Source organism: Ptiloglossa arizonensis, chromosome 9, assembly GCF_051014685.1.
Source record: "Ptiloglossa arizonensis isolate GNS036 chromosome 9, iyPtiAriz1_principal, whole genome shotgun sequence".
NCBI lineage: Eukaryota > Metazoa > Arthropoda > Insecta > Hymenoptera > Colletidae > Ptiloglossa > Ptiloglossa arizonensis.
This window is the reverse complement of record NC_135056.1, coordinates 18,988,253-19,004,876: the sequence shown is the minus strand read 5'-3', so window position 1 is coordinate 19,004,876 and position 16,624 is coordinate 18,988,253. Positions and strand designations below refer to the sequence as shown.

The following is a 16,624-nucleotide window of genomic DNA, read 5'->3' as shown; positions in this document are numbered from 1 at the left end:
TAAGATTGTAATATCTTTTATGAAAATAATCTGAATTACATGTGTTTTAATAGGTTTTTATAGAAATATAGATTTTTAATGATAAAATATTTTAATATGCTTATTAGTCGTGAAAATAACATTTTTACTTACTTTTTTAAATCAATGTTATAATCAAAATGTTCTGAATATAAAGAGTACAATCGATATTTGTCAAAGTGCTTATACATTAGCTAAAAAATGTGTTTTTTTTACACAAAACTGTGTAAAATCTCCATTTATTAATAATATGCATTAATTGCCTTCATGTTTTACAATGAAGCTACATAATGCATTGTCTTATGAGAGAATGTAGAAATAAGAAAATTAGAAAACATGTGACAATACAAATACATCATAATCCAATACTAAGTTTGTGAATGTAAAAACTTTGAAATACATTCTTTGCTACAGAATATTTTTTTTTCCTTAACTGCTATTCTGCCATTCAACAAGTTTTTCTTACAAATATAACAACAAAAACAAATTTCTGTTGCATGAAAATTTAAGTCTTTCACAGGAACACCTTGTTGATCAGCAGCAATTACCATTTGACACGCGTTACATGTTTTTGCATATGTTCTCTGATAACATGGAAGACATAATGGACGATCATTCTCTGTAATATATTGTTTTCCAGCTAAAGGCACATCACAATCCCAGCAGCAAAAGTGTTTTATATGGTAATTATGCCCTTCTGCGACAGTATACTCTCGAACGAAAATAAGCTGAAAGAATATGGATAAAGTTTGAAAATATTTTTATTTTAAACAACAAAATGTTCAACACTGTTATAAAAGAAATAATTACCTCGTCACAGGCAAAACATCTGGGAATTCCTAAAAATGTAGCTAAATCTCTGCCACAATATAATTTGTTTTTGTAATAAAAGTATACTAAATCTGCTAATAATTCGTTACATATACTGCAAACAAAGCATCCAGGATGCCACATTGCATTATTAGTTTTTTCTGTAATTACGGCAACATCGCCAACGCATATTACTTCTTTGCATTTATGGCACTTTTGTGGTTTAACAGCATCTATTGTTAGTTCTTCCACAGCACCTTTTAGGTGTTCTATATTCGGTAAATTTTGTACTTGTTGGTTTGCTCCACTGATACTTTCATAAGGAAATATTTGATTTTGCAATTTTTGAGAATAAATAACAGTGGACGGTGTCATAAGATTGTTCAGTTTTGCTTGATGATTACTGGTATTAGAAAATTGTAGACACGTTTGAGGTAATGAAATTGGTAAAGAAGATGAAGAACTTTCTTTTAATTTTGAAGGAGTTACTAATGAATTTTCTTTTACTTTGTCTTTCTCATCCATATTAACAACTAATGTGGAATCACGAGAAACCGATTGAACAATTTTTGAAGTAGGCTTTATTACTTCTTTCTCTGCCCTTATTGAATTAGGTTCAATAGTGTTCCTTTCTACTCTCTGAATTCTATCTCCTGATAAACTCGATATTCCAGAAGAATTTTTCATGGCAGCAATAATAGTTGCTCTGTCCATCTCTTTATCAGTGTTTATGTTTTGTGATGTAGTGTTATTATTTTTTAATAATAAATCACATGAACTTAAATCTCTTGCAAAACTGGGGTTATTGTATGGTACCTGTACATAATTTTCTTGGTTGCTATATTTATTTGCAAGTTTTTCCCGTATGAACATCAAATCCTTTTGATCTAATGTACTACCAATTATGTCATTGGCATGTACTGTGCTAGGAGGAAGAAATGCATCTGCTAATATAGTTTCTGCAATAGAGGCATCATCATTAATTGGTTCTGAATGTAAAAGAGTAGATGGTGGATTTTTAAATATATCTTTATATGCTTCTTTATAATATTCTGAAGGACTTGGAAATGATGTAATTTGTGAATTAATATTTGCAATTCCTACAGAATTTGAAAACTTTAAAGGTTCAGTCGTTGAAACTTGTTTGTTTATAATATCTTGATGATTGCTATCAGCTCTTGACCGATTGATTGCATAAATACCCTTATTATAAAGTCCCATCTTAATTGGTTCTGATTTTACAGTTTCATTGTTGTTACTATTTACGTTATATTTTTCACGAACTGCTATACTTCCGATATTACTAGAATTAGTTAGTGTTTCTAAATTAGAAGATGTCTCATGTTTATTTAATTTCTCATGGAAATCTTTTTTGTATGAATTTTTTGAAGCAAAACTACTTGGTGTACGTAATTGAATTATGTTTGATTGTACATTATGTTTATTTTGTGGGCTAAAACGTTGCATGTCAGTTGCATTAACAGGAGTCATTAGTGATCGTTCAAATGGGCGAGCACTTAATATCTATAATAAAAAAGACGTTATATGTAAGTTAAGTCAATTATATGATTACATTTTTATCATAGTACTTTACCTTTGTCACTGTTGCTTGTCCCACATATCTTTTTATACTTTCTAAATACTGCTCAAACTGTTTCTTTTCCTGTTCACTCAACTTATCACAAACTTTATAATCTATATCATGAAGTGGTAACTGTTTTTGTAATAATTGTCTCCTCAAAGCTGCACCAGCTGATCCTTTAATGGGTAATTTTTCTACAGGAAAGGCTTTCATGTAGTCTGTAGCAAGTTCTTTTGTCGTATCTGGTGGTATCCATTCAAATGCTTCTTCAGCATGTTCTTTTTCACTATGTATATGTAATACTAAAAAAGAAAAATGATTAATAAACAATTGTTATTATAATATAGCAGTACATTATATTTAATCCCAATGATACTCACAAATGGGTTTCTTCTTATATTTTTTTGAGGATCCAAATAACAAATCAAATTGTGGAAAATCTTCATCATCAACATCATGATCATCTTTACTGCATTTACAATTTTTACAAGTTTTTCTCCAAAAGTGTAAGTCTAAACCTGGGCATGTTGCTTTACAAATTACACAAGGTGCTCCTGCTCCAGCTTCATGTGCCAATCGAGGCTAAATAAAATAACTAAAATGATTTTAAAATTCTCAAAAATAATTTTGTTGATATGTTAATAATTTTAAACAAAAGGTATCATTTGATACTTCATAAGTTTTTTAATTTTCATTTTTAATTTCAATATATTTTTTAGAAATTTATAAAACTCATTTCATTTACAGTAACAATAGTATACAGTGTTAAAAATAACTGATTTGCTCAAGTAAGATAAGATATTTTATACTGTAAAAGCTTTATCATGCTCTATAACTTACATGTTCAGCACAAATATTGTGCTATTAAATACATACATACACTGATTTTTTCATTTCTGAGATATAATTTATTCTTTTCAAAAATTATGACTCTATTATTTATTTAAGCAATGTATTTGTTAAAAGAAAAAAACAAATAGAATTTTGTTTGCTCTTAAATGATTATATACTTAATGTAAATAGTGATAAAGTATATCATAAATATGAAACAAAAATATTAAGTTGCAAAAGAATTTGAAAAGTATATTTTTAATAAGATTTTTAAATTATTAGAAGCCTACCTTCCTCTTTCTATTTTCTAGTTCTAGTAGCCATTTCGGGCGATCGTTTGATTCTATATCGGTCATTTTTAGTAAATTCCTCTTGATTCTGATATTATAAAACTGATTTTCATATAAGTAAATATAGTCGTAAAAATATAACAAAGTACCAGCTCGTACAGTTGCTTGACACTTGCACAAACGCGTGACTCACCGCTATGGTTTACCACTATGGTTCACAGAAGACCAGTGCTTACGTTTTCCCCTTCTACTACACTCGACTTAAGTGGGGACCACTCAACAGATGAATCTCTTAAAAGGGACTACACACGCGTGCTTACTATATAGTGTGTATATTTGTATAAACGCCTCCCTCAGTACCACTCAGGAAGTGATTACAGATGTATTTTTTTTTTACAAAAGAACGAGGAATCATAATTTCCATTAATAAAATATTTTTTCGACGTAGTAAAAAAAATACATTTGTTTCAATGTATTATGAATTATAAAGTTATTTTAAATTTTCGTGAAAAGTTTTAAGATGTAAATATATATTTTAATAGGAGCAATTTATTTTTATCTGAATACTACTGAGTTCTACTTATTTATTTATATATCATATTAGAATTTACATAGGAAGAATGGAGTGAGGTTGTTTAAAGGTAGTTGTAGCGGAGAACTATAGAATCTCATACTATAACATCTTTGTGCGATTCTTTACCTTATTACTTTACTGGATGGTAGTATTTCGTATATACAAATGTACAAGAAAATATTAAATAGCAGTATCTTTTTCATGTGCTGTATTTTTATCAATTCCAAAAGCTGTGTTAAATTCTTCTTGAGAAATCTAAAACAGTTATTATGGATTAAAAATATATGCAAACAGTCATTGATTGAAAGTGATTTTTCATTTTTAAAATTATATCCATTAAAACTACCTTTTTTTTCTTCAATTTCTTAATTAATGCTATATCTCTTGCTAACTCTTCAATATCTTCTTCGCTTATTTTTCTTTTTTGTTTCTTTGTTGGATTTGTTGCTATTTTCTGTTTCATCTTTTTCTCCTTTCGTTTCATACGATTCTCATGTTTTTCTAACTTTTTCTTTTTAGCTTCAGACCAAGGTCTAGTTTGTTTATGTTTATGTTTGTGTCCTGTAGGCCATACACCGCTGTCTTGAAAAATTTTCAGTTTTTCTAAACGGTTTTGTTCTTTTTGTTTATTTAAATAGGCAATTAAATTAGTATCAATATCTTCTTGTTCAAATGACGATGTATCTCTCCCTTTAAGTTCGGGCATTCGAGGCATTCGTAGTAGACCAAAACTCATTGCAAGTTTCCCTAGATCAATGTCTTTCAATCTTAGTATTAAATTACATTCGTGTTTACTGTACGCTTGAACGTACGATACAAACGCTCTGTTGGCTTTATCAAAAAGAAATCGATCCTGCTTTTGTAAATTTCTCATATGCCTTAAACAGGTTTCATACGAAATTATTGATGGTTCCAAGGTTATATTTTGTAAATCTACTTTTTGATTTCTTTTAATAAAATCTATATATGCATCTTCTGTTTCCAAGAGGAATAGTAACGCATTTCCTTCATTGCCAATCCTAGCAGTTCTGCCACATCTAGAAGAAAGAATAAATTAGTCAATAAATAAAATTTAGAAAACTAATTTTAATTCAACATCTTAAGTAATCTGAATAAATGATTTATATATCATTAGATACATTGCATTATGAATATTCTCACCTATGTACAAAACTACTAGCTGAACAAGGGGGATCATATTGTAGTACCCAATCTACTTCTGAAATATCAACACCACGAGCCATTACATCTGTGCAAATTAAAGCACCACTTTTAATACGTCGAAATTCATTAAATACTTTATACCTCTTATCTTTCATTTTACCATGTATTGCAAGAACTTGAACTGATGGGAGCATTCTAAAAATGAAATACATTATCAGATCTATTCTCATAAACTTGAAGTCATGTACTTTGCAATGGAACTCACACTTGTATAATATAACTAAAGTACTCAACACATGCACAAGTAGATAAGAAAATCATATATTTTAAATTAATTCCTTTTTCTTGAATGAAGTCTATCATTATGGATAATTTGTATTCTGCATTCACAAGAGTATAATTATTTCTTAAGTTTGTTGGTGTAGAAATATTCGCCTTTTCTTTAACAGATATCAAAGCTGGATTTCTCAATCCTGCTCTAATTAGCTGCTGCAATTCTTTTGTCTGTGTTGCAGAAAATAAACCTGTTCTTCTGAGACGAGGTAAGTAACTTAATATTGTATCTAATGTTGCAGAAAAACCTAAATCTAACAACCTGTCTGCTTCATCTAGGATCAATATTTCCTAAAATGTTATAATTAGAACTTTAAAATACCATATGAATGTTTTGAACATCATAAATAAAATGTTCACTATTTTAGAATAAATTACCAATGATTTTACACGTGCTGCCAAATTTATACTCTTACAATTAGATAATATGTCTTCTAATCTACCAGGTGTTGCTACAATAATGTTCACAGCTGTTTTAAGTTTGTCTGCATCTTCTGCAATTGTTGTACCACCAACAAGTAATACTTGTTTTAAATGTGGCATATTGTTTAAAAACTTTTGTAAAACTTCATTTATTTGTACAGCCAGTTCTCTTGTAGGACTGATTATTATTGCTCCAATTTCTGTAGGCTTCCATTTTTCTTTTCGTTTCTGTTTTACATGCAAATAATTTATTTAGTATTTATTACGTCTTTAAAACAAATGTATATTATCTGAGAAATATTAACTACACATGAGAGTTTTATGTAAATACCTGTAAAATTTCTAATAAAGGAACTATGAAAGCAATTGTCTTTCCACTACCTGTTATTGCTTCTGCAGCAACATCCTTACCCTTCAATAATAATGGAATAGATGCTGCCTATACATAGACAAAACAATGTCTATATCATTTAATTATGAATTATTATCTATTACTAAGTAAATATTTTAATATCAATTTCACTATTAATGCTGATATACGTATAAATAATGCTTTTGTGTAAACTATCAATTTCTGTTGAATTTTTTACCTGTACTGGTGTCATATAAAAGAACTTCAATTCTTCAATAGTTTTCAGTATAGAATCGCTTAAAGTAATTTCTAATTCTTTCCAATTTTTTGTGTTCATTGTAATTTTCAAATTTGCACACGTTCTTTGATTTAAGATATTAAAAATCACGTGTTTTTAACGTAACGATTTTTTATATTATACTGAAATTTTTAGGTTATGTGAATCTCTTACTGTTCAAAATCTTATTGGTTAAAATCTTGCTGTTTATTTTTCAAATGTTATACATTTACCGAATATTTTCTTATAATATTTTTGGAAAATATTAAGTTTATTTTAACCGAAAAATGTTAAATTAAATATAACCATGACCGTAAAAGAGGCAGTTGTGCATATCTGTTTTTATGATTGAAACTTAAAGTAAGTCCGGAAGAATTGGGGAGAATAAAAAATCATTGTGTACAAGTTGGCTTTTAACGCATTGACTTTATTTTGATGTTTTTTTAAATCTCTTCGATATAAAATTTGTGTCTAACGATGCCACGCACTCAACTATCTCTCAGGTAAGGATCGTCCTTGCCTCCGTTTCTCTTATATACACGACTAGGTCTAAGGCCGTAATTCAACTTGTCTTTTTCAATGCCATAGCATCTGACAGTATTCGTTTACACGTAAGAGGTACACAATTGATTTAACTGTTTCAATAACAATTTTGAGTATTCGACGCAATGCATTCTTCACAGTCTATTCGGCAATAAAATATTTATGTTATGTTTGTTATAAATTTCTTTGATACTGTTTCCTAATTTGTAACACGAACTATTTATAAGAAAAGCAAACTTATTTATAAAGGGATTACATAGATCACACATTATCTATGGAAATCATGCATGATCTCAAAATATTCTAATACTGAGTTGGCAACTCGATTATCAAGTGAAATATGACCAAAGCTGTATTTTCTTTTGTTATAATATTTTCAGAGTAACATCTTTGTTTTTTATCTATTTAAACCAAAAGCTAAAATTTGTATATGTGATTATGGATACATTAGTGTGTAACATTGGAATTTTATACTCTGAGCCACTGAATAAAAGTAATATAAGTTTTAGTTTAGTATAGGACATTTGTACCCCTTTACATACACACAGATGCTTTTCTGTCACGACAATCATTTGGTCGTTTTTAACGACATTGCTTGTCGGACCCTTTTTTTTTCTTATACAACATTTTTCCTAATTCGACTTAGTCCCTGCTTCGTGGATCTTATGTATCAGCATCTCATAACAAAACCCATCGTCAACAAACTGCAAAATTTGGAACTGCGTCTGAATTCTTTCGCCATTGTGTCTTTCAACTTTGCACAATCAAATGTAATTTGATCAAATTTAGAAGAGTTACATCGATCTATTTCTATGCTTTCTGTTCATTGCAGTGAAATATCACGTATGAAAGCGCGAGCAGAAAAATATGCCATATATTCTATTTTTCTTTACATCGTTCCAATAATTGCTTCATGTAAAAAAAAGATTTTTTACTCGCGTAACATACTCGCAATTTTTCCGCTTTTTCAGTACTTGGATCTTCGAAGGTACATACACCATCAGCCTATCAGATAGCACTCTGCATCAACCTTGTAGGTTGGATTTTGGCTTAATAAATGTTTACAAAGTAGTGCGAACTACTATAATTGAGATTGAAATGTTTTTAAATTTCGTAATAGTCACAGTCCCCCTTTATTTTTTCTTTTTTCATATTCTAAGATATCGTATAGGCATCACCTATCAATATACAATTTCAAAGTATATTTGGTTGCCGATTTACTTTTTACATTCCGTTTTTTATTATAAATCAATCTTTAAAATTATATTTTTTCATGTATAATATTTAAATTAATAATTCGTAGCTTTGAATGAAATGGAAATTTGCCTTGTGTGGTCAAAAATTAAACGTAATATTTGAGGGACTAAACGTTATCGTGCGTCATTCGCAATGAACGAACCTATTCAAAGAAAGTCACTTTCAAGATGATCAGCACTTTGCTTTACATTAATGCAACTTTATCTACTTATAAACCTTCTTCCATAAAGATTGCTGTTTATTACTTGAATTAGTTAAAAAGACGCATTACTTTTGTCTGGAATGATATCACTATTGTCAAGAAAAAAACAAACAATGTTTAGACGTTAAGGCAAAAAAAGATGGAACTTACACAGCTGCTTATCGATATATCAATGTAAGTTTACAAGCAATAAGTGAAAGCCTCTTCAAGTGCCTAATGCCATCGTGAAAGTAACTTGAATTTGTAAACCTTATTCTATCTCTGCAGAATACTAGTAGTTCCTTCTTTCTTCGTCCATTTTTGATCGCAGCTACTGATTGTGCGGCAAAATCACTGGTATAGTTTGCTGCGCTCCAGGAGGTGGTTGCGGCGGTAGGTATTGCATGTGCTGCGGTGGTATCGGTATATGAGGAGGAATTATAGGACACATTATTGGATAACTTGGAGCATGGCCTTGAGGAGGTGGTGGAGGATATGTGGGTTGTGGAGTACCAGAAGGATTATAAGTGCCTGGTGTGTGTGGTGGATTAGGATTAGCTGGAGAGGGAGTCTGACTTGGTGGTTGTTGGGCAACGTGTGGGTGAGGATGCGTATGTGGACCCATATACTGAATGCCAGGAGCCTGCGGTCCTGGCGAGTCATGATGATGATAAGGTGTAGCCATATGTGGCGGTGGTGGTGGTGCCTGAACCATGCGTACCATCTGTTGATATGCCGGTTGGCCAGGATAAGGCACCTGGAACTGTGGATGTAGAGGGGCCGGCGCCATTAAAGGCTGTCCTGTTGCCGCTACCACTTGCATTTGAGAAGCTATATCTTGCGCGCGATGCTGCGCATGCATCACCGGCACTGAAATAATCACAATAAAGTATAATTTATATTACTAATGTATCAAGAAAGAGAATCTTTGCGTTTCTTAAAATAACACTAAAGAATCTTTATTAATATAGAGAATTGGAAATAAGATGTGGATACCTAGATACTGACCCTTCCGGAACCTTGTCACAGGTTGAGCCGGTGGTTGACTGAACGCAGTTGGTGGTTGGCTAGTCATAACGTATGCTGGCATAACTACAGTTGCAGGCATTGTTGCCCCAGTGTACTGTGGTGTTTGCGGAGTATGCGGTCTACTAGGTGTTGGTGTACTTGGAGATCGCTAAAAATATATAGTTAGATTATTAGCCTACTTATTATCCAATTATCATTTAAAAATTGTATGACGAAATGATCAGCTTACCGGTGTAAAAGGCTTGGTATTTGGGTTGAATTCTTTAGCATTTGGATTTAACGTTGATTTCTTGAAAGCCGTTGTAATTTTATCAACAGTCGATTCTTGTGGAACTTGTGGTGTAGTGGTTGGATTTGTTGAAGTTTGTTGTTGCTGTTGTTGTGGTTGAGATGGACTCGTAGGTCTTACAGGTAGCGGTCCCGGCGGTGGTTTGCTAGTAACCACAGTTTCTTCTTGAACCGTTGGATTTTGATGTTGCTGTGTACTTGGATGTTGTTGCTGCTGAGGTGGTTGCTGTTGCGTTTGTTGCGGCGTTGTATGTTGATGGGGCGATTGATGATGTGTTTGAGTAATTTGTGTCGAAGAATGAGAATCTTGTTGATGTTGGTGTTGTTGTTTTCTTGTTACTGGAGGAGCGTCTTGTGCTTGTGTGTCTGCTAATTTGAAATCTGTGGCAAATTGCCTCAATTCTGAATGCTGTTCTTCCCTACTGCGTGGTGTTGGGACCTTAAACAATGTATAAATTGCTTATAATTATTTTGTAAAATTGAATAATCATCTAGGATATAATTTTTAGATCGAATTTTATTACCTTTCTATGATCCGATTTGTGCGGAACTATCTCACACCGTTGTCCATCTACTGAAGTTTGTTGCTGCAATTGACTGTGTTGTTGATGCGATGATTGTTGCTGTTGGTGGGACGTAGTAACGTTCGTTTGAGGGAATGGTGCTGGTGGAGCTTTGTCAGCTTGATATACTTGTTGTCGGCCAGGACGTTCCCGTTTCTCTGTATTTATTTTGGTCGATGGGGTTTGTTGTTGTGGTGGAAAATTGACTTGTGGTATAGAAGGAGTAGTTTGAGATGGTGGTTGTGTTTGCTGCATTACAGGTACTATAAATAACAGTATTCATTAAATATATGATATCAAATATTAACTTTGTTCGTATTTTAGTTAGCATTGTTATTTTTTAATACCTGGTGGTGGTGGTTGTGTTGCTGGTGGAGGTACAAACGGTGGTGGTGGATTATTATACGTAACTACTACTCCACTAGGTGGCATTCCCATATTTAAAGATACTGGATGTTGTACAGAAGGATGAGCGCTTTGCATTCCAATAGGAAGATTAGACGATTGGGGAATATTGATGTTTACATTGGACGGAGGTTGTTGATTAAAAACATTTTTATTAGTAGTTGCAGGTCCTGGCGAAGGTGGGGTCTCATTAGATCTCATTAATTTTCCACTATTTCCGTTCTTCTTCTTCAGTGGGGGTGGAATATATTTACCCTCATTGGGCCTCACCTAAAATTATGCATAATTAAAAGAAGACAGCTAATTCCATACTTTGTTATGCAATTATGACAATAACAATAAACTGCACCACTGCTGCAAATCTTTCCTCTTCATCACCATTTTCCAGTTCTAATCTTGCCTTATGATTTGGTTGTGATTCTATTTCATTTGCTATCTCTGCAGCTTTTTGTTCTTGTTCTTTGTAATCTTTTGTATCTTTTCTTTGAAGTGGTAATGTGTAAGCTGCCAAAGTTGGTTCATATGTTGTTTGAACTCCATACTTTTGTTCATTTTTACGAAACATATCATTAGCATCCCATCCATTCTACAAAAATGATATATATGAATTTAAACGCATTATTCGTATATTTATATGTATTTTGGCTATACAAAATACTTACAGTAGTACCATCCAATTCCAAATCATCTCCATTCATAGTAGCAGGAGGAGCATCCCAAGGTTCCAATTCTTTTTCACCAATTATACCATTGTATTTACTAATAGCAGTGTCTGTTTGGAACGTGTCACGTATAGCATAATCTAAATCAACATCCTTAGCAGACATAGTAATGATATCTTGTGGTTTGAAAATCAACTTTTCTACTACACTGTCCACACTTATTTTTCCAGAACCTTCTACGCGGTGTGCCATTTCTAAGACAACGTCAAATTGACTGGAGAAAGTGCGAAAAATACCTTCGTATACTGAACCATTCAATGTTTGAATCTGTTGTAAGAATACAGATATTGTAATACACATTAAAACATAAAGGAATGGTAAATGATAAGCATTATTTCTTTTATATTGTACATGCTTGTAAATAAATACTCTATAAATATATATAACATTCTTCCTTTGTCTGTTACTATTATTACCAAACAATAATAAATTCTTTTATTCATCAAACATATTTCAATACCTGTACAATGTTACCAACATGACTGGTTATCGCATGCATAAAATGAGCATTATTATATACACCTTCTGCAGCGACACATCTTTCTTGTGGACCACGAGCACGTGGGGATCTAAGAATAAAGCAGTATTTGTAATGTATTAGAAACTAATTTACATAAACATTGTTTCTAAACTATTTATAGAGAAACGTTTATAATCTAGAAATATTGACATTGGGTGAGAAGTAAAAAACAGAAATAAAAGGTAATTTGTAATTTGTTCTAAAATGGAATAAAGGGGGCAGGTACCTGTTGGTATTTGAACGGTTCTTTCTTTTGCTATTCATTTTGCCACCCGACGAGGACTCTTCGCCAGTGGTTGGTGGATTTCTGCCGCCGGTTTGTTGCGGGCCTTCTCGTTTCCTAGTGGGGACCGGAATTTTGACTAATTTCCCGGTGACTGCTCAACGTCAAAAATATATTTTCGACCGAACGTCCCGATACGGGAGGATATTGAGAACCTTTGTTTTACGGACTCCTCGTTAGATACGAAAGACTTCAATTCGAAATCTTGTTCGACCCCAGAAAGATTGACAGGAGGCCGTACTGGCCGTAACAATTATCAACATTCACGATCGCTTTTGAATCACGATCGTTTGTAGGTTATGCGCCAGTGGTACTGTTACCTAAACACTCGCTCGCGAAAGTCTAGCGCGTGCGTGACTTTCGAGTTTAGACAGATACAAGAGTGCGAGTAAAGAAAGCAGGAATACTTGGTATTCGAGGAGACGTACGGGGGAACACGGTGTCTGCCCGCCACGACACACACGATATCTTGCTGGTGCGTGACGTAACTCCGTTCTCCTTACGCAGGAAATCACCTTTATGGAATTTCGCGCTGAGGGAGTTTAGAAAGGAACGATGGTAGCCCCGAACAGTGATTTTGGCCACGATATTGTATTTCTACTTAATTAATCAACATGTGGTAAACGATAAAACTTAGCACAAGCCGCCCGATCAGCCTGATCCCGGTGACTGTCGGATACAGTCGCCACCTAGCGAGACATTAATAGACCATGCGATAAAGATCATCCGCAATTCCTTGCTAAAGAACTTGTTTTCATCGCGCGTCATCAATGCTTATACGTTCTTGTCTAATGAAAATAGATCTTTAGTTCCAACTATTAACCCGCTCGGGTTCAAGTAAGTTTGTTATAAGAAATAATCTCAGAATTTACACTCTGTAAGCATTGCTATGTTAGTACATTGAAGAAAACGGATAACATTAGATAGCATTAATTTTACATGTTTAATGTCTGGCTGATATTTGATTTTTCTAAAATACAATACTGAATTTTGTGAATGGTCATACAAATTTCACATTATCGCATTCATGTACATTAAAATAATATTAGAAATTAATAAGAATATATTATAACATAGTATAAAATAGATATATGCTAAATCTTGAAAGAACGTTTCCGTCGATTAAAATTTTTATACGTATCTGTATCGTTCTCATTGTACATTGTGTGCAATTTTCGAACGATACTCTTTGTCCTATCGGAAATGAAATTGTCCACTTGTCCCAGGATGTTGACACATTGAATCATCCACTCGAATCCCCTATTTATTCTTTTCGATCTATTTGTACGAGTAGCCGACTCACTCGTCGCGACATTCGACAATTTTTCTAGGATACCTTTGCGTTCCTTTGCAAATATCTCTCTAGCGTTTGTCATTATCATCTGGCAAAAATTCAATAACGATAGAATTTCGAGCTATAAAAAGTGAGAAAGAAAGAAAGAAAATTATCGACTTACCAAAGATGTTGCGAAAAGCAGTAGCAGTAATATCTTCATTTTCTTGAAAAGTAATTTTTGCGTTCAGGTTGTGTAGAAATGAACTATAATGCATGCAATTGTTTCTAGTCGAGTTTTTACATCGTACATTCTACAATTCCATCATGAATAGCGAGAAAGATTACTACATTACCGATACTATTTAACGAATGTTTTGCGGTCATTTAACGTGTTCGTTGGTGACTGTCGACGAATATATTTCTCTCATTTGAACGTTTCTCATTGAAACGGTATGCGCTGACACTGATCAAACGCTGACACAAGTAATGGGAAACAATTAAACATTCTTAAAGATTGAGCAATTCGCTTAAGTAAGCATAAATATTGAAATGGTCGTTTCATAATGCATAATGGTATTTACCAAAAGCGAATTAAATAATATTTGCTGTTCTTTCTATTTTAATCCTATTGCGTTTCTAGCCCATCGCTTCGGATCGCTTTAAGTATCTAGTCTATACATATACATTATATACTGTTTATTCGCCATGGAACGTGCGAGGGATGAAATAATTGAACAAAGGTATGATAAATTTCGATCGATTGTTTGTAATGTATTCACTTAACTGGTAAATATAATACAGAATCTGATAACAGAACGCAAATCGCAAATTGTCTTCATAGAAATCGTAACAGAATACTTGTTGTTCAAAAGCAGCAACTAATAGAGAATGTTTGTTAGTTCCTTCTTCTTTTATTCCATCTGATATTTCTTCGCGTAGTTAGAATACGGAAGGAATTTACAAGATGTTCGTTTAGTTTTTCTGAGCCGTAACTTGCTGGAGATTGGTGTTCAGGTTCTGTGTTGCCTGCACGGCAATCTCGACCGCCTGTTTCGCGAGCTTGGCGAGGTCCTCCTGAATCTTTCCAGAGTGTTGATTCAGAGATTTTGCGGCATTGTTGGATTCTTGGAGCACAACTTGAACTCCTTGCTGGAATTTGGCCTGTAAATCGGCGACCTGTGGCTGAGCATTCGGGATCCCGCTGCTGATATCCTCCACAACCTTGCTCAGTTTGCCTTTAACGTCACTCCACATTCTTTCCAACTCAGGGCTCTTGTTTTTCACCTAAAAGAAGCACAAACTGGATCGTTAAATGTTCTCCGATCGAACGCTTCCGATTCTCGACGCGAACGACGCTACTTTTTTCTTCCTTGTTCTACTTCTATCTCCGGTGGAATATTGGAGAGGAAAAAAGCAAGGCACGATCGAGAATATCCGATTTAGCGCGTATCGATCACTTTGCGTATACTTTTTGCGTATACGGAATTTTTACTTACAATTTGAAAATTGGAACGAATTAGTTGGAACAAGAGTTAACGAGGGTGATGCGAATAAAGCAAAAGAATCTGATCTTCGATCTACTTGAAACGAGATTTCAAACGTTTGTGTAGTTTGAAAACTAAACGATGAAATTTAATACCTGTTCGGTAATGTTCGTCATGTAGGCTTGGACATTGGTTACAAATTTGGTGCTCTGTTCTTTGACGGTTTTGGCTATGGTCTCTTGATCGGGGAGGTTCAACTGTTCCTGGATTTGTTTGCCCAGATTGTTGATGTTTGTTTGAGCCTGGCTGATGAGTTCGCTCAATTGAACCTCGGGAGACACTTCGGTGTTAGCAGTGGTGGATGGTGCAACTTTAGCTTCCGTTAGCACCGTGACGGCTAGAACGATCGCGAGAATAGTTTTCATTTTTCTTGTAATTCTTCGCGGAGCAACTAAAAAGTGACTGATGCGCCAGTTGCGCGGGCTACTACTTTTATAGATGATCCTTATCGAGGGTGCAAGAGGGCAAACAGGGTCAACTATCTTGCCTCAACAACGATCCGCGTCAGCGATTATTGCATCCCTCTAAAGATGTTTCGGTAAGAACGAATCATCAGTGAGAATTTTCCACGACGGTATTTTATCACTGACAATTTTTGTTAATCAAGTAAGAATGAAAGCAATTTAAATCGAGATACGATATAGAATCGGTCTACTTTTCGAAGATGTGCAAACACGCGTCGAGAACGAAAATTTATAAAAATTTAATAATACGTATACCTTACAAATTAGTTGTACGTGTGAAGTTAAGGTGGTTACACGAAGCCAAACCTCGTATTACGTTATAGACTACAAATTATGTGGTCAGAAAATCTCGGATTTCTTTAATTTAATCATTCGTTATAATTACTTTTGATAAATAATCGGGGTATTCGTTGTCTATTTCGAATTGATACTCGAGAAGTCAAAGGTCAAGGTAAGATTAAAATTATCGTTGAGTTTAGGTTATTTCTTTCCTGAAGACAAAATTTTATAACATTTCAACACTTATAATATTGGAATTCTTGAAAACAACCAATTATCGAATCGGTCCGATTTTGTACCATAGGAGATTCTAAAAATCGATCGCAAATCAATGGACTATTTGAAACGAAGATCTACCAATGTAATAAATTTCTTCATCGTGTTTTGCATTTTTGAAATTTCTCGTTAGATATATACATACATACGTATGTACGGATTCTTTTAGAAAGCTACATCAAGAGGGCAAGGTCCTATGGACAAATTTATATCGGTACACTGTTGATTTTAGTATCGCTGTACATGTACAATCTTCAAAGTCCATATGGAACAGTTCTATATTCTATATGTATATACATGCATATATGCATATACGCGTACTGTCAGCAATCAATAGAAA

At 33.5% G+C, this 16,624-nt stretch overlaps 4 protein-coding genes across 9 annotated transcripts; all 4 read right to left on the bottom strand.

Annotated features, from left to right (window-relative positions):
- Positions 1-179: 179 nt before the first annotated feature.
- Tes (testin LIM domain protein) lies at positions 180-6,780 on the bottom strand. 3 transcript variants are annotated; one of them, XR_012993368.1, is made up of 8 exons: positions 6,616-6,780; positions 6,357-6,464; positions 5,981-6,253; positions 5,535-5,893; positions 5,267-5,464; positions 4,452-5,142; positions 4,232-4,360; positions 2,855-2,992 (listed from the first exon to the last, which is right to left on the bottom strand). XR_012993368.1 is itself a non-coding variant. In XM_076320828.1 (5 exons), the coding sequence occupies exons 1-5, from the start codon at positions 3,595-3,597 to the stop codon at positions 387-389; spliced, it is 2,442 nt and encodes an 813-aa protein (XP_076176943.1). In that variant the 5' UTR covers positions 3,598-4,278; the 3' UTR covers positions 180-386. The 3 variants fall into 3 exon arrangements, 1 of the variants encoding a protein (XP_076176943.1); XR_012993367.1 differs by having other exon boundaries at positions 2,881-3,005; positions 3,532-4,360; XM_076320828.1 differs by lacking the exons at positions 4,452-5,142; positions 5,267-5,464; positions 5,535-5,893; ... (1 more) ...; positions 6,357-6,464; positions 6,616-6,780 and adding exons at positions 180-746; positions 829-2,352; positions 2,423-2,712 and having other exon boundaries at positions 2,791-2,992; positions 3,532-4,278.
- Positions 6,781-7,060: 280 nt separating this feature from the next.
- On the bottom strand, positions 7,061-13,132 carry LOC143151545 (uncharacterized). 4 transcript variants are annotated; one of them, XM_076320824.1, is made up of 9 exons: positions 12,389-13,132; positions 12,103-12,211; positions 11,583-11,909; positions 11,258-11,506; positions 10,863-11,190; positions 10,477-10,778; positions 9,894-10,391; positions 9,632-9,812; positions 7,061-9,505 (listed from the first exon to the last, which is right to left on the bottom strand). In XM_076320824.1, exons 1-9 carry the CDS (start codon positions 12,424-12,426, stop codon positions 8,967-8,969), a joined length of 2,571 nt encoding a protein of 856 aa, XP_076176939.1. In that variant the 5' UTR covers positions 12,427-13,132; the 3' UTR covers positions 7,061-8,966. The 4 variants fall into 4 exon arrangements, with proteins under 4 accessions (XP_076176939.1, XP_076176941.1, XP_076176940.1 ...); XM_076320826.1 differs by having other exon boundaries at positions 9,644-9,812; positions 12,389-13,130; XM_076320825.1 differs by having other exon boundaries at positions 11,270-11,506; positions 12,389-13,130.
- Positions 13,133-13,369: 237 nt separating this feature from the next.
- Positions 13,370-14,330, bottom strand: LOC143151549 (uncharacterized). Its single transcript, XM_076320830.1, has 2 exons — positions 13,903-14,330; positions 13,370-13,827 (listed from the first exon to the last, which is right to left on the bottom strand). Exons 1-2 carry the CDS (start codon positions 13,939-13,941, stop codon positions 13,540-13,542), a joined length of 327 nt encoding a protein of 108 aa, XP_076176945.1. The 5' UTR covers positions 13,942-14,330; the 3' UTR covers positions 13,370-13,539.
- Positions 14,331-14,467: 137 nt separating this feature from the next.
- A4 (apolipophorin-III-like protein) lies at positions 14,468-15,679 on the bottom strand. The gene is made up of 2 exons (XM_076320829.1): positions 15,361-15,679; positions 14,468-15,005 (listed from the first exon to the last, which is right to left on the bottom strand). Exons 1-2 carry the CDS (start codon positions 15,628-15,630, stop codon positions 14,694-14,696), a joined length of 582 nt encoding a protein of 193 aa, XP_076176944.1. The 5' UTR covers positions 15,631-15,679; the 3' UTR covers positions 14,468-14,693.
- Between the last annotated feature and the right edge of the window lie 945 nt (positions 15,680-16,624).